Source organism: Rattus norvegicus, chromosome 19 (assembly GCF_021556685.1).
Source record: "Rattus norvegicus strain SHRSP/BbbUtx chromosome 19, alternate assembly SHRSP_T2T, whole genome shotgun sequence".
In the NCBI taxonomy this organism is placed as follows: domain Eukaryota; kingdom Metazoa; phylum Chordata; class Mammalia; order Rodentia; family Muridae; genus Rattus; species Rattus norvegicus.
The window spans coordinates 22598824-22620402 of record NC_141552.1 but is presented as its reverse complement, the minus strand read 5'-3'; the positions used below and the strand labels follow the sequence as shown (position 1 = coordinate 22620402).

The 21579-nt window shown below is 41.4% G+C and overlaps 3 protein-coding genes across 7 annotated transcripts in view; 2 read left to right on the top strand and 1 right to left on the bottom strand.

The window, feature by feature from the left end:
* LOC147999107 (uncharacterized) overlaps positions 1 to 21579 on the top strand; it is a 924037-nt gene that overhangs the window by 271687 nt on the left and 630771 nt on the right. The gene's annotated exons all lie outside the window — the stretch shown is intronic.
* The window catches only part of LOC147999133 (disks large homolog 5-like), a 190466-nt gene that overhangs the window by 114848 nt on the left and 54039 nt on the right, over positions 1 to 21579 (bottom strand). Inside the window, exon 2 of one of the 2 annotated variants that reach the window (XR_015643886.1) lies at positions 6877 to 6925. The exons of the other annotated variant lie outside the window; for it this stretch is intronic. The gene's annotated coding sequence lies outside the window, so the exon portion shown is untranslated. Of the gene's footprint in view, positions 1 to 6876; positions 6926 to 21579 lie in introns of those variants that run through there. 2 annotated transcript variants of the gene reach the window in all.
* LOC147999134 (uncharacterized) lies at positions 12016 to 18011 on the top strand. Of its 2 annotated transcripts, XM_087596141.1 has the most exons (6): positions 13263 to 13460; positions 14497 to 14656; positions 15839 to 15982; positions 16615 to 16781; positions 17498 to 17603; positions 17727 to 18011. In XM_087596141.1, exons 1-5 carry the CDS (start codon positions 13334 to 13336, stop codon positions 17560 to 17562), a joined length of 663 nt encoding a protein of 220 aa, XP_087452267.1. In that variant the 5' UTR covers positions 13263 to 13333; the 3' UTR covers positions 17563 to 17603; positions 17727 to 18011. The 2 variants fall into 2 exon arrangements, with proteins under 2 accessions (XP_087452268.1, XP_087452267.1); XM_087596142.1 differs by lacking the exon at positions 13263 to 13460 and adding an exon at positions 12016 to 12114 and having other exon boundaries at positions 17498 to 18011.

Genomic DNA, 21579 nt, shown 5'->3' with positions numbered 1-21579 from the left:
CAGTCCTGTTCCCTCTGAACACTTTCTTAAAAATCCTTTAACTCAAAAACTTTCCATTGGTTTAGTTATCTAGATTTCCTTTCACGTTGTGTCTTGATCTGCTGGACCTAAGTGCACTTTTTACCTTTGCCATAAATGTGTGTGGTAGGTGAGCCATACCGTAATTAAGTCCATGTTTACATGAATAAACAACTCTTGCTTTAAATGTCTGTGCCATGGCCCTGCTATACCACACACTACTTTTTCAGTAAATAATACATTCTTGGAGATCACAGTGTGATCAAATATTTTGTAACATGACTTAGTAACGTTCCCTCGATTTTATAAATCAATTTCTTTGACGAGGATTCTGGGTGTTGTCTGTCAGGTCTGAGTGCATCATCTTGGGAATCCCAAGGAACATCAAACTTGGGCTTTTGAAACTGTTGCATATGGCCAACCCGGAGCAAAAACCACCCAGGAATCTACTGATACTTGACACACATTAATTCACCTGCCTTTTTCATATAGTTTATGGCAAGAGGTCACCATTCTTGACCTTGTTTCATTATAAAACGTGGTGCTAAGTGTAAGAGTTGGGGTCAAGGAGATCACCCCACAAATCACAAAATACCCATCTCAGATAACCATGTATGGTTTATTGAATACAAAACATCCATGAATTTCAGGACAGAATTAAAAGTCCAAACCTAAGGATAATAGAATAGAAGAGAATTTAGATTTCCAGTTCACAGGTCCAGTAAGCATATTCAGTAAATCATAGCAGAAAACATCCATAAGGTAAAGGAAGAAAAGGCCATGAAGGTACAACAAGCCTACAGAACGCCAATTTAATCATACCAGAAACAATTCCTCCATTAACATAATAATTAAAACACTGAATGCACAGATCAAAGAAAGATCATTAAAAGGGGTAAGGTACAAATAACCAGTAACAAATAAGTTCAGACTCATCTAAATTACACAAGACTTCTCAACAGAGACTCCAAAAGCCAGAAAATCTTGGGCAGATGTAATGCGGACCAAGGATCCTATACCCAGCATAATTCTCAATCACCATAAATGGAGAAACCAAAATATTTCATGACAAAACCAAATTTAAACAATATTTTTCTCTAAGAAAGCACAACAGAGGATTGTAGTAGGGAAACTCCAAGACAATGAGCTAAACTATACCCAAGAAAAACCAAGAAATAAATCATCTCTCAATAATTTCAAAAAATGAAGCACACAATCACCATTTCACCCATAACCAGAAAAAGAAGAGAAAGCAGCAACTATTGGTCTTTAATATCTAACCAGACCCTCTGTCACCAATCCCCCAGCTCCTAGGGAATAAACTGCCAGCCAAAGTATATACAGGGTCTATGGTTCTAGGTAACTGTGTAGAAGGGGACTGATTTAAGTGGCACCCATGTGGCGGGAGGCCATTGTCTACGCTGAGGCCTGTTGCCCAACAAAAGTAGATGCTGGAGTTGTGAGGTGGGAATGGATATGTGTAGGTGGGGGAACACTGTCATATAGGCAAAGCTGAGCAGAAATGGGATGTAAGATATGATGATGGGAGTGTGGAAAGCAGGACAACAGTTGAAATGTAAATAAATAAAATAACCAATTAATAAAAAAATAGCCAAAAATAAAATAAAAAGTGAAAAGGTAAAAGAAAACTTACACCAAAACAAAACAAAAGAAATCCTTGTAGTGGATTGGCCTAATTCTGCTTGTATTTTAATGCTAATATGTAGAACTCAAGACTGGTTAACCTCCAAAAACTGACCCTGCTCCCAGTTAACTGTGATTATAAAGAAGCCAACAGCCAACAGCTGCACAGCAGAGAGATGGGGGAGGTGAGCTTTGAGGGCTTTGCTAGAGAGGATCATGAGGAGGGAAGAAGGAGGAAGAAGCTGCCAGAGAATAAAGGAAGAACATGTGTGATGGAGAGGAGAGAGGAAGAGGACAGCAGCCATGGTTAAGGGAGAGGAGAGCCTGGTCCTGAGGGCTGTCCAAGTGCAACAAAGAGCAGCCAAGATGCTACACAGTCAGTAAGAGTTGAGCGTTATTGTTTGGAAAGTAGATCTGATACCATGGAGGGCAGGCAGCTGCACAGCTACTGTGCTGATTAAGGCATATGATGAATAAATTTACAAAATATGTATAACCAGTAAGGAGCTCTATAGAGGATCCTAAAAGGAATACTTTAGTTTGAAGAGAAGGATAAAATACCAGAGGAAACAGGAAATAATTTAACAAAACTAGAACAGTCAATCAAAAGAAGCCAATAAAACCCACAAAAATTAACAAAATTAAATACATAGGTTTAAATAATATTTGCACGTCACTAAACTCAATTCCCCAGTGAACAGACATTATTTAGCCAGAAACAGGATCACCATCATGAGATGTAGAGGATATACTAGGGAAACAGACCTAAGACACAGGTCCCTATCGCAATTCTATGCAGTTTCTCTATCCAGCTGACAGAATAGATTTCAAACCAATCCTGTCCAGAAGATGTAAGGACATTCATTTCATATTTTGCAATTACCAAAAGATACTACAATCTAAATATATACATATTAAACACAGCAGTCACAAATTTAAATATATAATTATCACATAGATCTGAAATTACCCATTAGCTATAATAGTGGTTGTGATTGTTTTTAATAGTCTATTCTGACCACTTGGCAGATCACATGCAAATAAACAAAAGAGGAGGAGCAGAATTCAGTGACATCATCAGTCAAATGGACCTAACAAACTACACTGAACTATACATATATTTTCTATCAGCCTGTGGATCTGTCTCCAAAATTGACCACGGATTAGGACACAGAACAGCCCTCAGGAAAGATAAGAAAGGTGAAGTAGTGTCATGCATTCTATCTAAGCACAAAGGAATCAAACTGGTATCACACAATAGAAAGTGCAGTCAGGACACACTTCGTGGAAGGTCAGCAACACAAACAACACACTACTGAAAGGGCCAAGGGAGAAACACATAAGGAAAAATTAAAATTCCTAGAAATGAGTGACAATGAAAACACAACCACCACAGATCTATGCGATACAACATGGTTTTAGGAATTATGTTGCAGTCAGCAAAGCCAGAGCAGTGGACCCATCTAATCCCTTTGTCATGCATCAGAAGTAGAGAATCTGGAGTGTGCCCTGTTGGGTTAATGCCTTGAACTGGCTCACCACATTCCCAATTTCCCTTTGCAATGATAACATATTTTTGGCATTACACATTGGATATATGCAATTTGCCTTTTGATTTCATAGGGGAATAATTAAGGGACTTCCTGGAGGGTCGAAAAGCACTGTGGATAAACTGTGTAGAGACTGAAAGACTACAGGGGTTTTGGAAGCTGAGCTAATGTATTTTTATTATGATATGTTTAAGAATCTATGGGGAATTGGGAGTGGAATATGGTGATCTGAATGATAATGGCCCCCATAAACTCACATATATGAATGTTTGTTGCTGGTTAGTGGAAATATTCGGGAAGAATTATAAGATACGGATTTGTTGGAGGAGTGTATGGGATTGGGCTTTGAGGTTTCCAAATTCAACACCATCTATAGTTAACACTTTCTCTGTCTCCGACTTGCACATAAGATGTAAGCTCTCAGCCAGTTCTTTAGAAACATGGTGTCCTACCTGCTGCCGTGTACCCCAGCATAATATTCATAGACTCATGATCCTTGAAACTGTAAGCTGAAATAAACTCTTTCTTCTACAAGTTCCCTTGCTCATGGTGTCTCTTCACAGCATAGAAAAGAAACTAAGATTGGAAGGAACAGTTAAGTGAAAAATTTCTCAATAATATCCTGGAAAATAAAATTCAGACATTTACCAAAAGTGTCAGGTACCGTGATCAAGCTGGCTTGACTGCAGAGGTGCAAGAATGTTTCAACAAATACAAATGAATAAACAATTCACCACAGAAAACCAAGAACAGGAAACACATGATCACTGCAGTAGAGGCAGACAATCTCTTTGGCAAAATCCCACAGTGATTAATGCAAAAGTCCTGGAGAATCTGGGATATGGAGAAGACATACCTTAACATTATAAAGGCAATATGCAAGGCCAACAGCATCCTAACTGGAGGAAATCATAATGGATTTCCACTAAAATCAGGAATAAGTCACAGATGTTCATTCTTTTCATCTAATTCAACTAGTATGTGAAGTCTTATCCAAACAATATGACAATAGAGAGATGGAAAGGCATGTTAATATGAAAGAAAGCAGTCAGAGCATTCTCATTTGCAGGCGATATGATCCATATATAAAGACCACTACGAAACCACTAGCAAACTCCTATGGCTCATGGACACATTCACTAAAATCACAGTAAAATCAATAGAACTCCTGTATACCAACAATAAATATGACGAAAGAAGCCAAGAAAACAAACCCATTCAGAATAAAAATCTTGCAGTATCTAAGGAAGTAAAGACTTGTTAAAATGAAATCATTGGGAAAAATAAAAAAACTGAAGAAACCAGAAAATGAAGAGACCTCTCATTTTCATGTATCAGTATGATTTATATTATTATATCGAATCCTACCAGAGTCATCTACAGGTTTAAATCCATCCCACTATAATCCCAATACAGATCTTCATGGGAATGAAAAAAAAATCTCAGAACTCACATGAAAGCACAACTGAGCAGGGCAGTCAGACACTGCTAACTAATAAGACAGTAAAGCACTGCGGGAGGCATCACCTTTAATGATTTCACCTTCATTTTGGGGAATAGTAAAAAAGAAAAACCAGCATGTTAATATCATGAGAGCAGACACAGTGCCTAATGGAATAAAATTGAAGAGCCTGATATTGGCCTATGTTCTTATCAGCATTTGGGTTTTGACAAAAAGGAAAACAAACAAACAAAACAAAAAACTCCCAACCCCCCCTCCCACCACCACACACAAGTGCAGTTTTCAACCTGTGGGTTGCAAGCCCTTCAGGGAACAACCACATATGAGACATACTTTATACATGCTATTTACATTACAATTCAAAACAGTAGCAACCTTACATTTATGACTTAGCAATGAAATAATTTGGTAGTTGGGGTTGGTTACCACAATGTGAAGAACTGTATTCCTTGAGTTGTTCTTGGTCATAGTATTTTTCTGCAGTAACAGAAATGTGACTGATATATAAACTGGCACCGAAGTGAGTGGAGATGTTTGTGAGGAATCTCTTGATTTTTTGGAGGAGGGTGGGAGACTTTGGATTGGGAAAACTGTTGAATTATTTAAGGAGATCTTAACAGTTCTTTTAGTTTGCCACATGGGAGACATAAGTATTGTGAGTCTGTGCAAAATAGAGCCTCTCTGATGAAACTTCAAAGGACTGCAGGAACTCTATTGGTGAGTGGCTTAGAAGCAATTGATATAATTTGGCAAACAATCTGTCTCTTTTCTGCCTGTTTACTAAGAAGTGACCTGAAGATAAATAAAAAGCTAATTGACTAATTGTTTTGAGCAAACTTCAAGGGGTAGATATCCAGTGACCTTTCTCATATGGTAGGAATGTGTGTTTGTATTTTCAATTGTTAATGTAGCCAGGACTTCAGTTAATCCCTCCACATTCAGGGTCTGGACGCATATGAAACTGCAAGATCTCCCAGGATTTGGAAAATATCCCAATTGTTGTAAGGTCCCCAAAACATGTTGTCACCCCACACACATTGGGAAGCAACCTAAAAAAACATGACCCCCTCGTTCTCAGGAGGAAGGGTGGGTGGGTGGTTATTTGACTGCCGTGGGCTGTAGATGATTATTGTCAGTTAGGGGGTTGGTTGCAAGTTCTTACTGGCCATGGTCAGGGAGGAAACAGTAAAGGAAATTCGAACCAGGGATGTCTTTCTTCCTTTCTCTTTCTCTCCTCAATTCTCTGTCTAATGTTGTGGGAAATCAGGAGAAGGGACTAAAATGACAAAATCATAGATCACTGTATCTCTATTTATACTAGAAAGCAATACAAAGTCTCAAATATTTTAGGATGGCATGGATTTTTGAATGATGATAGAATTTAAAATTGTACTTGCATAAATGATTCAATTCATTTTTAAGATATAAGTATATGCAACTTATTCACAATGTGGTGTAAAATTCTAATTTTATAAAATTACTACTGCACACTGCCGTGGATAATTAAGGAATTCAAGCTAGTACTTTCCAACTATAAATAATCAGTCTTCCAGTCATGTTAGGTACTGCTTTAGTTAGGTACAGAAATAAGCTTTATTTAACTTCCTGTGTATGTTTTTAAAGTTAAGTAGGAAGTAAATCCCTTGGGAAAAAAGCCACATTTGTCCACTGAGATAGACATTACATACAAAGGTGGTTCTCAAATCCTTTAGAGATCTGAAGAATCTGCCATTTCAGATGTCCTAATAGTTAAAGGCTTTTCACAGTGGGAGAGACCTCAACTCCTGGTAGTGTCCCCAATCTATTCTGAAAAAGATGATGGGCTCTAAAGAACCATTGGGTGAAATACTACCTACTTACCTCTACTGCTGCCAGAAAGCTGTCCAGACTGTGCAGAAGTTGATCATGGGGAAGTCTGTGTCCCAGTTTTTGGAAAAAAAAATAGGATAGTCCTTCAAGTGACCTGCTTCAAAGGATTGTTGTCAGAGCTCCTGGCCCAGTGAGTTGAAGGTGGATGCCACAGTGACACAGGAATATTTGCTGTCTGACTCCCAGGGTAGCCAACAATTTCTGTCATTTCTTAGGTTTGGAAGCTGTTTGCTCTGAATTTCCTTTTATTCAGGCAACATTTCTCCTCCTCAGATCTGGGATGGGGTTGAAGATTAGATAGTTTAGTCTTAACCTTTTCTTGTTATGAGAATCAGAAAAACAAACTTGTTCACCATCGTGCAGAAATGTGACAGCCAGGAACCTGGACAGGAACAGGGTGGACATGGGAGGCTCAGAAAGCAGGGCTCTATGGACAGTCCACAGCAGTATCAAAACTCCTGTGATAACCGCTCTGGCACCATAAGTCCTGAGAGAGGATGGGGATGCCAGGAGAGTGTTAGTGGTCTGCCCACTGCCTGGGACTTTTAAAAGCTTGTACCACCCCCGAGCACATAGAAGAGCTTGAGCAGAAAGAGGCCGATGCCCAGAAGCCTCTGCTGTGGTAGGAGGCAGTTATGGCGGTTGGAGGTGGGGGTAGAGGTGGAGGAGGGATGGGAGAAGACCGAGGAGTTTCCCCAAAAGACAAGAACAGACACCATCCTTACTACTCCAGAACCCACGCCAATCCCACCCCACCCCTAAAATGCCCAGTCCACTGCCAAACGTCCCCATGCCAATCATTCACAGCTTCATCCCCACTGTGCTTATTTCTTATTTTTTTTAACTTCTTATTTATTCTCTGTGAACCTCACATCCTGCAGCTCAACTCCATTCATCTGCCCTCCCCTCAGGTCTGCACTCCACCCTTGCATCCTGCTCTAAATCAGAGCAAAAATAATCTTCGTGTGGAAGCGGAATAAAGAAAAAGAAAAAAAAATTGTACGCAAAAAATGTGTCAAATTTTAAGGATGAAAGACATAAACGCTTAAATTGTTTGGAATTAATGAAAGTACATTTGGTCTCCGAAGACTTATTATGGTTAATAAATGCAAGTTATGATAGATAAGGGATACAAAGCTTAAAAAGTGATAGAAAATGATTTAGGTACAAAATTTTAGACTAATATAATTTAGATAATGAAGTACCTTCTCCAATTTTGCAAAATACGAATGGACAGAATATTGTGACAGTAATTCTTACCTGATGCATCTCATAAGTTTTCTTATTTTATCTAGCTTATTAATGTTAAATTAAAGGTATTTCTTGGAGTAAAAGGGGAAATGCTGAGGTGACCTCCCTTTGTACTAAGGTGTGTCAACTTTCAATTGTTAGTTCTGTACTGGCAGTGAGCTAAGTGCTGGCAGGATTTCTCTTGTCATTTCTATGTCCCATCATCAGGTTTGCTATTTTGTGGATGTTTGTCCTTCTCACCAGCTCAACACAAGCTAAGAGATGTATCAGGTATTGTCTCACTGCCGATTGGATGTAATAAAGATCTGATGGCCAAGAGCTGCGTCAGGAAGTATGTGGGCAGAACTTCCGGGCATAGAGAGGGACATAGGCAGAGGCAAGCTGAAGCAGGAGATTCAGAGTAGACATGGGCAGAAAGAGATATGGAACAGACCACGGCAGAGGGGTAAAGAGCTAAGCAGCAGGTGGGTCTCAATGGTAGAAGAATAGGGTTAAATTTTAGAGAAGATGAGGGACTGCCCAGTGAAAGGCCTAAGATTCAAACTTTGTTCGAATTCTCCATGTCCCATTTACATCTCAGGCAACTCTGTGAAAATACTACACAATACAGTATTAACATGGCTTTGAGCCTGTGGTTTGGTTACTTTTGGTCACTGTTCCTCAAGACTGCAGGAGAAGGAACAACACACAGGGCAAACACATGAAAACCATGTGCAGCTTAGAGTGGAAAAGATCACTAAGAAGTTTAGTGTCACAGCAAAGTCATGTGCTGAAGAGGAGGGTGACATAGTTAAGGAGATGAATGTTATTAACGATAAGCCTCCTGCCTCTGTACTGTAGAGATGTGGAAGGTGTCCTCAAGGCAAGACTCTTACCAATTAAAGTTCCAACTTGGAAAAGGGAGCTCAATAGATTTCGTGCTCCTACAAAGCAAGTGCATAGGGAAGCTGCTGCAGTTGTCATCCAAGCAGGCAGCTGACAGGTCAGTGCACCTCATGTGGCACGGAATTTGGAGGAAAAAAGATTTTAAGATTCAGGATGACATGAACAGGACCAGGCGACTCTCGCATTTATGTTTTTATTATTTGAGGCTTGAATTAGAATGATACTCATAGTCTCATGTTTTTTAGTTTTCTTTCATTATTTTATCTACATTTCCAATTTATCTCCCACTCCATGTTCCTCTACATGAGTCTCTCTTCTGTCCCCCACACCCTCTCCCTATGAGATTGCTCCTCCACCCGCCAATTCACTCCCGCCTCAGAGGCCTAAGTTCCAATATCATGGTTCATGAAGCTTCCTCAGAAACAAGGTTCTCCCGTCCCAGTGATCCCAGATAAGCTGGTCCTCTGCTACATTTCTACCTGGAGACATGGGCACACCCTGATTCTTTTATTAGTTACCTTAGTTAAGGTGTCTCTTCACAGCAATAGAGCAGTGACTGATAGGCTTAAATTCACTTTGCATCCCAATTGCTGTCCTTTCTCTTGTTACTTCTCTCCCACAGTTCCTCCCCAATGTCCTCACACCATCTCCTCTGAGAGAGTAGAGGAATATCCCTCAGAGTGTGCCTCCACCAAGACACATCAAGTTTTTGTAGGGCTGGTGGACCTTCTCCCACTGAGGCCAGGGAAGACACCTGAGTTAGGGTATCAGATTTCACAGACAGGCAAACCTTTGTGGATAGCCTCGGCTCCAGTTACTTACAACAGTGTATGTAATACTGTATTAAACTTAGTAAGGTTTATTTACCTTCACCTAGCAACTCATCCTGAGAAACAGTGCTCTGGCCTGATGCTTTTGTGTTCAGCCGTATCTTCCTCTTTCTTCTGTGCTTACCACTGTAACACAGGAGAAGCTTCTAATATTAATGTTGCCAGATCTTTCCGGTGTTGGGGGATAATTCTATTCTGAGTTGTATATGGATTTAATATCTTCTTTACGTATGATGAATATATACTTCAGGAAAGGACTGCTTCCTTGTTTCTATTAAGATCTAATATGACGAAAGGATTCTGATTAATATTCCAGAATCGTAGGCCACCAGGTTGGTATGTCATCACTCACTGAAGTGAGGTGAATTTTATAACACCTTTTGGCCACCCACTTTCAATGTCATTATGTGGTATTGCCTTAGGCTCTTTTCTACATTCCCCTGCCTTTGGCTGAGTATATGTTTGAGGTCTCTCTGTGACTGTGCAAAGAAGTAAGAGCTAGGGCTGGGCCACAAAATAAGAAAGTACTTGTTCATCCAAAAACAAAAACAAAAAACAAACAAACAACCAAAAAAAGCTCTAGGGTAAAATATCGGTGCTAGTGCTGAACTGAACTGCCAGAGGTAATTTTTTTTACACTATCTTGGGGCTGATAATATGAATCAAATATCCTGCAACATAAGTTTGCAATGTTGCCTGCATTTTATAAATCAAGTCTGACCACCGTTTTGGTTCTTTCCAATCATGTCTGAGTGCATCATCACGGGAACCCCAAAGAAAATCAGAAATGGGTCCTTGAAGCTGATGCACAGGGCCAGTATAGACCTAAATACCACAGAGGAAACCTTGATTCTTATCACAAGGGATCATTCACCATACCTCTTGTCCCATAACTTATGACAAGACGTCACCTTTCCTAAACTTAGCCTTTTTCCCGAGTGCTGCAGAAGGTAAGACCTGATGTCAAGGGGTCTGGACTCAGACCACAGGAACACTGAATTCATTTAAATAGGTGTAGATTATTGAATGCACACGCCAATACAGTTCACCCAGAGCAACAGCTCACAACTGTGTACTGGATATTTCTAGGCCCAGCTCATTGCAAAATCCACATGGGCTAAAGCACAAGTGCTGGAAATGCTGCTGTCTATGGGCCCTGACTTGGGTCATTTTACACATAATTGTTCCTATTTTCCTTGAATCTAATGGGTCCTATGTGAAGCTCATAGTTGGGGAACTTGTTAAGATTAACAAACCTCGTAACATACAGAATATAACAGGGTATGTGACCAGCACCACACAGTTCAATGTCAGGTTTTTTTGTTTTTTGTTAGTTTGTTTGTTGGCATCCATGATGTGGAGGCGTATTACAGAACAATAGGAAAGAGCTGGCTGCTGTGTAACAAATTTGCTGCTATTAAGGTAGGTATGGGGGCAAGACCTCAGCAACAGCCCTTAAGATGGGAAGGAGATGATGTGTTTGATACCTGAAAGGAGCTGCCTCAGCTGTGTTTCTCTGCCTGCTCAGTTCCCATTCACCATCACTCTGTCCCTAAAGAGGACCTCAAGGTCTGCCCCCTGCTGCCTGTGAGCCAGGACTAGGCACAGAAAGGCAAGGCCACAGCACTGGTTTCCAATTCCTCAGTAATGCTGGATTTTCAATAATGTACTTGTATACACAAATACAGAGTGGTAAGTTACAATATATACTAATCATTTCTTACATAGGGCAACAGTTGATTGACTACAACTAATTCTATTTTAAAAAAAGAAAAGAAACCTGGCTCTTGTGGAAATACACAAAGAAATATCTACGATGGTGGGCAATGAATTCTGCCATAGACTGAACTCAGAAAGATGGGGTTGTGAGAAAGATGCATGGTTAAATAGCCCACCAGGTTCACATTGTGTCAACTTGATTTAATCTAATGACAAAGAAGTGGAGTATCTCTGATGGCTTCCTTCTAATCCCTTGAAAGGATCCCTAGGGATTGGCCTCAGTACATCACACTTCTTGATGGGGCAACAACACTCAAGGAAGCTTGAGATTGTCATAGGCACAGTATTATGCTACATATACAGAGTAGATAATACTACGATGTTCAGATGATGATATCCATTTGTATGCACTCTTAAGGTGAACCTAAGGAAAGAGATATCAAGGTCCTTAGAATGGAAAGATCAGTCCCAGTTTTTTTTTTTTTTCTACCATTCCAAACTGAACGACTGGTAGGGAGAGAATGGTAGATAATCGAGAATTGGTGGATGATGCTTTGAATGCAGGGTGGGTTTCTGTGCTGGTTTTAGACAGGGTCTCAAGTATCCCATGTTGCCCTCTCCCTGGCTGGCCAGGTTCACTTTGAGCTCAGATAAACCTCCTTCCACTTTCCAATAGATAGGCTTACAAGAGTGGCTTCCAAGGACTGTGAGGACAGCATTAGCCTTTGACAGTTGAGGTGTGTAACCCACAACTATAGTTTTAACCACGTTTTCCCATGTCTACCAGCTATTTCAGAGTGTTGCTGTTCTATGCCTGACAAGCGGGGACACAGAAAAATAACCTGATAGAGAGCAAGGACATGGTGATCACATCCTTACCTCTTCTGTACGTTCTGGATGAGGTTTGTTAAAATTCCAATATTGCAAAAAGCTTTATATAGGGCCCATCACATCAAGGGTCACTGTGTACTGTTCTATCTAAAATGTCTAATCAGAACTGACTACCATATAACACTTCCTGCAGTCCTCATATGAGAAACTTGGGATTTTGTTTTGACTTTTTCTTTTCTCTGTCTCTCTTATTTTTTGGTATATAAGTTGAGAGAAAGATAGTTAGGGCCATGAATTTGCCCCCAAAATTTGAACTATGGATGTGATCAATCAATGTTAGTGTGTGCATTCTGTAAAGTATTCATTTTTCACTATGATAGATGCTTTTGTGTTTGGTGTGGTGGCCATTTCCCAGTGTACAGGTGCTGGGACCTTGCTCTATCCACTTAATGATGTTTATAGCCTCATTTTAGACCTTTCTGTGCACCCCCTATATCTCTTGACTATTTTATTTCTCTGATAGAAGCTCATGGTATATCTTACTCAGGCCTGTGAGCAGTGCTCCTTTGGCGACATTGGTGCAGAGAGGAGAACCCCACCACCAGCATGAGGTTCCCTTCACTGCTGGCTCCAATATTGCACTTTCCTCTGCCAACTGGTCTCCACACTTTTCCTAGCATTTAAAGACTTCAACTCTTTCTCCTAAGGAATATTCTGGCAATTGTCGATTGCTAAGCACATGACTTCATGAGTGTTCCCCTAACACACACGCATGTTGTAACCTACATGCAGACTATTTCTTGATGTGATTTAAAGCACCTGTACATAATGAGACAGGAGAACTTTTGACTGCATATTCAAGCTGGTGTGAAATCTCAGGAAGTTTTAATGGCTAACATTGGTGAATGAGGACAATTTGAGTTACGATGAGACATTTTGGGGCAAGATATGGAAGGAAACATTCATTTAGATGCATAGGGATTACTAAGGGTTTTATAATCAAGCCTTGAGGAAAATTTGGCTTTGGAAGCAGGAGATGCTCAGTGGCTCTGCCCCAGGAAAGTCTCCTGGAAAGGGCACCTCTGCTTATGCTCAGTACAGGGAGAACATTAGCAGGGAGACAAAGTCTGCTCCCCATGACATCTGCTGTCCCTTCTTGGACATTCTATTGTCTCCTAGAGAGTTCTGGCATCCTCTGTGATGTCACCAGTGTTGTAGTGACAACCAGTGCCCTAGTTTCTCTCATACTGAGTCTAGCGGTTACAAGCTAAGTCATGTTTTCCCGTCTTCGCAAGCGTTTTGGGAGGGGGAACGTCGATTGTGGACAGACTAGAGTGAAGGAATCTGGCCTTTCGTCTCAAAGTAATGATGGACAAAGACAGCACTTCTGGGGAATGTTTAGTAAGTTCTGGGCAGTATATTTTGAGCTCCCTGTCAGGGGGGCTGCAGGCTTAAGCTGACCTTTCTAGCAATGGGCCACAACAACTGGAGCATCGGAAAAGGAATTGAATTTTCATGAATATCACAATTCCTGAAAGTCAGGATTTCAGAAGTTTAGTTTCCCCAACCCCACAGGGAGTATATGGTAAGGCCAATGCTATTATCCTGTGAATTTCTGGCCTTTACTTTTACAGTGAATTTGTTAGGTTACATTGATATAATAACACGATCAGGAGTCATGGAGGGTCCACCTTTTCTGAGTTTAGACAGGGCAGCAGCAATGTATTTCACTATCATTGCTTCTTTAAATACAGTGGGTATCTGACAGTAGTAACAGGGAGAGATTGTGCTCCAGGCAATAACCTTATGTTCTTAGACCTTCTCTGATTTCTTCTAACTGGCAGGGTCATCATTAGCTTTATATATTAGAGGTTGTGTGTTACACACATTTTTCTAAAATACCAAAACTGTTTGGAACATGTGGACCAAGATTCATCCTGTAACCTATTGGAACTTCTGGGGCATTTGTTATTTCATATAGGGGAATTGATAAGTCTGTTTAACATGTCCTCCCTGGAAATGTGTTTTAAATCCAAAGTTGTTGGCCTAGAGTATCAGGGTAGGACATCTGAGTGTCTCCAATCACTCAAGTTTTGTGGATGGTGAATTTATCATCTGAGTTCTGAAACCACAGGGGTGATGGTCCTGAAACCAAGCTGTACCCTGTTCAGTTGATGATAATCCTGGAGAAGCCATCTCCGTAGTACATGTAAGCACCTGATGTCCGGCATAGGGCACACCTGGCTGCTTACATCTCTTGGTCTCTATAGAGTAGTGGGAGAACTGAGATCCACTGAGGAGGCCTCTTAAGGATAGACCAATCGCCTAGCAGTGACACTGGGTTCCAGGCTTGTTCTCCTGTTTAGGCCTAACTGTGGTCTATGTACACTCTATGCATTCTCCCCATGCAGGTTCACTTGTGTTCTTCTACCTACAGATGCTGGGAGAGAAACATCTTCCCCTGAAACTGCCCCAAGTGAGAATCAGGCCAAGAAGGAAAAAGAGAGGCTGATTAAAGAGCTGCAGCTCATTACCGAGGAGAGAAATGACCTGAGAGATCGCCTGAGGTTTCTGACAGAGAGATCCATGAAGAACAGGTATGAATTGCTCCAAATGCTCTTGTTTCATTCCTGGGTCTGCAAGGTCACCTTCTTCTTATCCTATTAAGGTTTTGGGTTCTAGAAAGCTGTGCCTCCCTAACCACCCTGTGCTAAACCTCACCTCCCATATAGAGGAGATTCAGAACCTTGACCCTTCCTGAGGAGCAAGATGGAAAATGGACTCATCTGCTTCAATTTATTGAAAAGCAGATCTTGTGGTCTGAATGAAGAATTCGGGGATAAAGTCAGGGAGAGTGAGTGTCTAGTGTGCATTTGCAAAGCCCTTGACAGATGGTGGCTTTGCAAGATTGTAATTGCAGTGAGTTTATGGTGAGTCTCTGTACTTGCTAGGCAGGGGACTCAGTGCTGGAAGATCCAGGCAGCAGCCCGAGGGGCCTGTTCCCAAACTGTTCATCTCAATGCTTGACTAGAAGGTCTCAGGCTCAGGCCTGTTTGTTATTGTCTGTGTGTCTTGCACTCTGAGACAGCAATGGTGCATGCATTTCTCCTGGTTCTCACAGTGCTCTCTGTCTCCATATTTGTTTTTCTCTTTCTCTGATTCTGTTAACTTTTCTCTTTTTTTTTGTGGGTGTGTCTCAGTCTGTGAGTCTGTGTGTGCATACATCCAAATGCATATGCACAACCGTTATATGTTTATATTTCCCTCCACACCTGGAATATAGGAGTCTATGTCTTGGCCTGAGTATTTACCTGTAACACTTTCATGGTGATGCGAATGCTTTGTTCTAGGAGCCCCACTGTCAACAGCACAGTTCTTTGCTTATGTGGCCACGTTTGCCTGTATATTTGTATTCGTTGTGCAGATTATAATTTTGGGTTGATATATGGTCTGTTATCAGGACAGGAAAAAGGAAATCACAGGATTCTGGGTGCGTTGGGGGTGGGGGATCATGGGGAGGTGTGGCCTAGGCTCTTGATAGCTCAACTGGCTGGACTGCAGATTTCCTCTTGATTGAATAAAGGGAGCCAGGGAACCCTCCATCTGGATGCCGAGATTCTGGTGTGGTGGACGCAGAAAAACAAGTTTCTGAAGCTGAAGAAGGTCCAATATGTAGAATTCAGAAGGTGTCCTTCCAGGACTGGTGTAGTACAGGACCCACCCTGAGTTCATATCTTCCTAAATGCTGATGTTCATTGTATTCTATCATTTGGGGCCAGGCCACACTTCAGGCCAAATCCATATTATGAAGACCTGGAGAGAATGGAGGAGGCGGTCATGTCAATTCTGCACAACTTAGAGATGGAGAACACTGAGATCCATGAGAACAACCATAAGCTGAAGAAGGAGATTACCTTCTCTAGGTAAGTCCTGGTCAGAAAGGCTGTCACCTGTGGAATGGCCATTTCTGATTTCTTTGTTCTGGATTGGACGGTCTTCAGCTCTGGTTCTATCTCTTGTGCTGTTTACACATCAGTGTGCCAGGGTCATCAGGACTCAGTTTTCAGTTCCATAAAAGACTGTTACTCATCCCAGGATTGTCTAGGCATCTTCAGAAGGCTCTAGATAGAACAGCACTGATTGAAGTCAGCAGAACGTTATTAGGCTGACCTGGGCCTCTGTGGTCATACAAGGTTTTACAACACTCAGTGCGTGGACCACATGGTTAGCATGACCTTCTCTTGGTTCTACTGACCTCTTTTGCAGGTGTTTGCCAACTACTAATTGATGTTGCCCCATGCATTGGGCTTTCATGGATAGATGTAGATCCGTGTTCTTTTTGAGAGATGTGGACACTAATTGGTGCTCACGCCAAGCAAACAATTTATTCTTCCCTGAATTAACTCTTTGTGGTTTGTGCAGCAGCATTATATGTATCAAGATGCATTTTATTAAGTCTTCATGGGTATCTGGGACCTGGTAGAGTTAGTGGTACTTGGGAGTAGGAATGGGAGAAAGGGGCAGCATGATCTTACTATGCAGACTGTATTTCCAGAAACCTGCTCAGCCAGCTCCTGATGGAGAACACATGCAGGAAGAAGTTGGTCCCAAGGAAGCAGGGGAGCAAGGAGGGACATCTTGAGTGTGCACTGAACCAGAAATATTTGGTTGACTTCAACAAGAAAGATAAAGACCAGCAACGTCCAGACCCAGCACCATCTGGTAGGGACAAGCAGCTGTGTTAGCTTAACAATATCTGATAAAGTTTGCCAATTTGATACATCTTTGCTCTCTCCTACCACCTTTCTAATTTACACTCACAACCAGCCAACCACCTCATGTAATGGAATTGTTCATTGCTCTGCCTATGCACAAGTATTCTGGGAAGTCAACCACTTTTCAGAAACTGAATTATTTTGCAAGTATATTTTGCTGCTCTTTTTGAAGCTGCATTATAGAAATGGTGACAGATCAATAACATATCACATTATTGCACATGCACGTGATAGATTGGATGCTATGTAGAGTTTTGAACAAGTTCTTGGTTCTTGACAAATGACAAGTGGTCATGTGACTTCTTGTGTAGGAGGCACCTTTGCGGGATAAGAACAAAATGCAAATGTCAAATTAGTACTTCTCATTGGCTTTAACCTTGGTGACATATGGACATCTCCTTTCTTCCTGCAACCCAATGAGGTCCCTTCCATTGCCCTGTTCTTGGTTTGCACTGGTATAAGTCTGGGTCCCATATTGGCAGCCCACATTACTGTGACGGTTGCTGGAGATTTTCCCTGCCCACAGAGTTAGCAACAGTGATATCAGTTAAAAGGTCCATGTCGACTGTCCAATAGAACTGAGGTGGTAGAAGGCAGCATTCTGACAGCTGGCTTGCGTTTCACCACCAAATCAGTGTCTGAAAAACTGCCTTCCTCTCCCAGGTCTCAGAAAGTGCAAGAGAGCTGGAATTGGACACACAGCAGTAAGAGAGCTTCCTGAAGAATAAGTTGCTTTCTCAGGAGTCCCTGATGACAAACATCCTGAACGGTAACAACATTTTTTGGATGAGTATTCTTCCTCAGAGTTAATTTGTCATTTCTTAGAGACCCTAAATTTATATAACACTAAGCCAGCCTGACTGATTGAGGTCTTACTCACTTTCTTCTTCAGAAAACACCACTTGAGAGACAACTTGGGGGACCACCTTTCATTATGTGTGCTAGAGGAGAAACAGCAATACATCTGTGCTTCTAAATGTTCGTTAAGAATATGCTGTTTAGAAATATTTTTGTTATGATTTTAATTGAAGTTTTCTTTTTGTTGTTTCATATTAATATGTTCTTGTTACTGTTTTTCACTTTCCAATATTTTTAAATATTTTTATTCATTCATTTTAATCCTGTTTTGTTGTAAAAATGTATTCATTATGAATAAATATTGATTTCTATCTCTTGACTCTTAAGACCATCATTCTTATTCAAGGGTTCTGTCCCCTCCTGAGGGCTTAGAACTGACAGCTAGAGATGGATCTCTGCATGTTCCATGGAGCCCGGGCTAATAAGTGAATTCAGAGTCACCAAGGGGTACTCAGTGTGACAGTGTCTTTTGTGTGGATAATGTGGCTTTTTCTCGGCACACACTTTATGATATAATCACTGACATGCTTTACCCAATTGTTAGGGTCCATGTGGTTCTTCTGAGAGAGCAGCAGATGCTCTACCCTGTGAGTCATCACCACAGCTCCTGCAGGTGGCTTCTGTTATTCCACATGAGGTGCTGTATTAGGTGGACAGGATCACCTCCAATTAAATAGAGAGATCTCAGGAGATGTGTGTTCACAGGGAACTTACTGAGCTGTGCGTGCTCAACGTGTTAGGTTGCCAGGCATCCGTACAGGGCTCTGGTGTTCCCACTCCTCATTGTGGGTCAGGATCATCCTCCAGCATCACTTAGTTTCCATATAAGAGCAGATCTTTCAACTGTTATCAATGATGACCATATGTATTGTGCACAACTGATAAAATACAGAAAAGAAGCTAGCTTCTTCTAGGCCAGCTTGGCATAATCAGTTTTTTGATTGTTAGCAAGAAAATTATTTTAATCTGAGCCATTTAGGGAGGAACCTCAAGAGCATCTATAGTGAATGTAGCCTGCTGCTGTGAACACAGGTTTCTTCTGGAGAGCAGGCCTGTGCAAGCCCAGAACCTAGGTGGGACAGTTCAAGCTACCCTTTTTCCATGGCCAATCTGAGATCGTATTGAGAATGTATTTTTTCCAGTGACTGATTTCCAATTTATGGAATTGAACTAACTTACTGAGTGTGGAGGTGACTCAGAGAGTTAAAGTACAGAAGGAATAATCCAGAATGTCCACAAAAGCTTGCTGTCACCCCAGGGCTTTTAAAAGCTCAGCAGCTAGAGAAGCAATGTAGAATTTGGTTATTCTCATGCTTAGGTCTAGTCATTCATTATAAGCTGAACATAACACAAAAAGTGTACTCTGTGTCATGATAGAAAGTAGTTGTAACTAGATTCACCCCACACTATCACATCACTACCGTATTTGAGGTTCTCAGTTACTATCTAAGAACCTGGAAGAGGCCTGGGTCTTGCTACACAAACTCATGATTTATGTCTTAATGACACTGTGTGCTTTGTTCTGTTAATGCTACCATTGGCATACAACACCTTGGATACTTTGTACTGACATCTGTGACATGAGACAATAGTTCATGTCATGCCTAACCTAATAAACTGTCCTTAGAGTACAGTGTAGACAGAGGGGCCTTCTTTTCCTATGAGATAGCAAACCATTTCCAGTCTTCAGTCAAGACTGACAGCCATTGTCCAGTGCCTGCCTTGAGATGTCCACATTTTCACCTGAGAATCTTCATCCAGGCTGCTCTGTAATCTTGTAGAAGATTAATTGTGTTCCATCCCTAGGATTTAATTCAGTGTCCCTGTACTTACCCGACATGCTCAAATCTGTAGGTCCTATCCTAACCCTGTGTTCCTTAGAGAGAAAGAAAATAAAGAACCACATTGCACTTGAAGTTTCTCCTCCAACAAAAGTTGAGCCTGCATAGGGCCTTTAAGTAACTCTAAGCCCCAGCTTCCCCACAACTCCCTCCATTGATTCCATTATTGATGTGTTTCATAACTGCTCACTTTATTTTTGGTGTGTAAAGAATGTGCACCATGTCAGTAAAGGCGGTGTGCGTTTGTGTGTGTGTGTGTGTGTGTGTGTGTGTGTGTGTGTGTGTGTGTGTGTGTAGTCCCTAGTGAAAACTGTCCAGGTGCAGGGAGACTCATGTTACTACTGTCTCATGGCACGCAGGGAGCACTGAAATCGTGGGCTACTTTAATACAGCCTCAACCGCGCTGTGCATGGTTTGCAGTGAGATTGTGATGTCATCCCCACTAGAGAGAGCAGCATAAGCTTCATTTATTACATGCTGCTCTTACCAAGGTGAGGCAAAGCCTCATCTTATAGAGTGTGTGGTAGGATTTGATGGCAGGAAATTAGTTCAAGGCTCAAATCAAATCAATCAATTACAAACAAGGAGAAAAATACAAAGAGTCAAGGGAACCACGAGCTGTTTGTAGGTTTTTTTGTTTCTTTGTTGGTTTGTTTGCTTGCTTTTTTTTTTGTTTGTTTCCTTTTTCTTTTTGTTTTTTCTTTTTTTGTTGAGAATATCCACCAGACACACAACCTGTTCCTGAAACAAACTGCACACCAGAGAGACAATACCAAAACTGACAAAATTAGAAATGAAAAGGGGGATATAACAATAGACAATGAACAAATTCAACAATCCTCCCTGGTTTGAGTGCCCTGGGGAAGTTGGGAAGCCACTTTTCCCTGTCCTGTGTGACTTTCCCTGCATAGTGAGCTCTCCACAGGAGATGCTTTCACATGCTTCTTTAAAAGCACCTGTTCCTCAGATCTAGCTCAGCTGTGAAAACAGGTTGGGGGGAGGGAGGCAATGGGGGAGGGTTGGGAGGGGAACACCCATAAGGAAGGGGAGGGGGGAGGGGGATGTTTGCCCGGACACCAAAGAATTATTATTAAGTATTAAATAAATTTAAAAAAAAAGAAAAAATGTCCTGGGGACAGTGATTTCAGATTGTGCCTTCAGCCAGGAATCTCTGTTGCCATTAAGGCAAGCAGCCTGGGTCCTCCTAAACTTGTCACTACATCAGGGTGTCTCTGCTCTCACACCTGCATCAGGTCCTCCTCAGATGAAGGCTTCTCAAAAAAAAGTATATAAAGCAATGTTTCTCAACCTGTGGGGAGCTACCACTCACAAAGATTTATATCAGATACCTTGCACATTATAACTTATAAGAGTAGCAATATTAGTTATGAAGTAGCAATGGAATAATTTTGTGATGGGGGTCACCACAGCAAGAAGAGCTGCATTAAAGGGTTACATCATTAGGAGGGATTTGAACCACTGCCATAGAAGTTGACACATGGGAGCAGACTCCTCAGATGAGTAGAGACCCATGGCAAGTGATACTGTGTCCCACCCTAGAACCCAGAGATAGAATCTATCCCAGGAGTCTGTGGGTCACCTTGTCTTAAATTCTCCCAGGGTCAAGAATAGCATTGATCATCTCAGCAGAGTCAGCTTGCACAGCCACATCAGGCCCATGGCTTCCCTGTACAGAGAAGGATGTGGGTCTGAGTGACAGTCAGTGAGACTGAGGGGACCCTGATACTCATTTGCTTTGAGCTGTGGTTTCTTCACCTGTAAAATGGACGTGTTTCTGCTGAATTGGGTTGTTGTGGAGATTAACAGAACATACAACCTGCTCAGTGTCTGCCTGGCATGGACCCTGCTGGTTAAATGGAAGCTGTCGATGGTGACGAAGGTAAAAGTAGAATATCTAGCCCAGTAGTGTTAGATGCCGGGCGCCAGGCAGGGTTTGTAAGTAAGGATTTTGTGATGCTAAGACAGCCTAGTATTAAAACAGAAGGCTCTTATGTTAAATTTTTAAAAAATGAATCCAGTATAAAC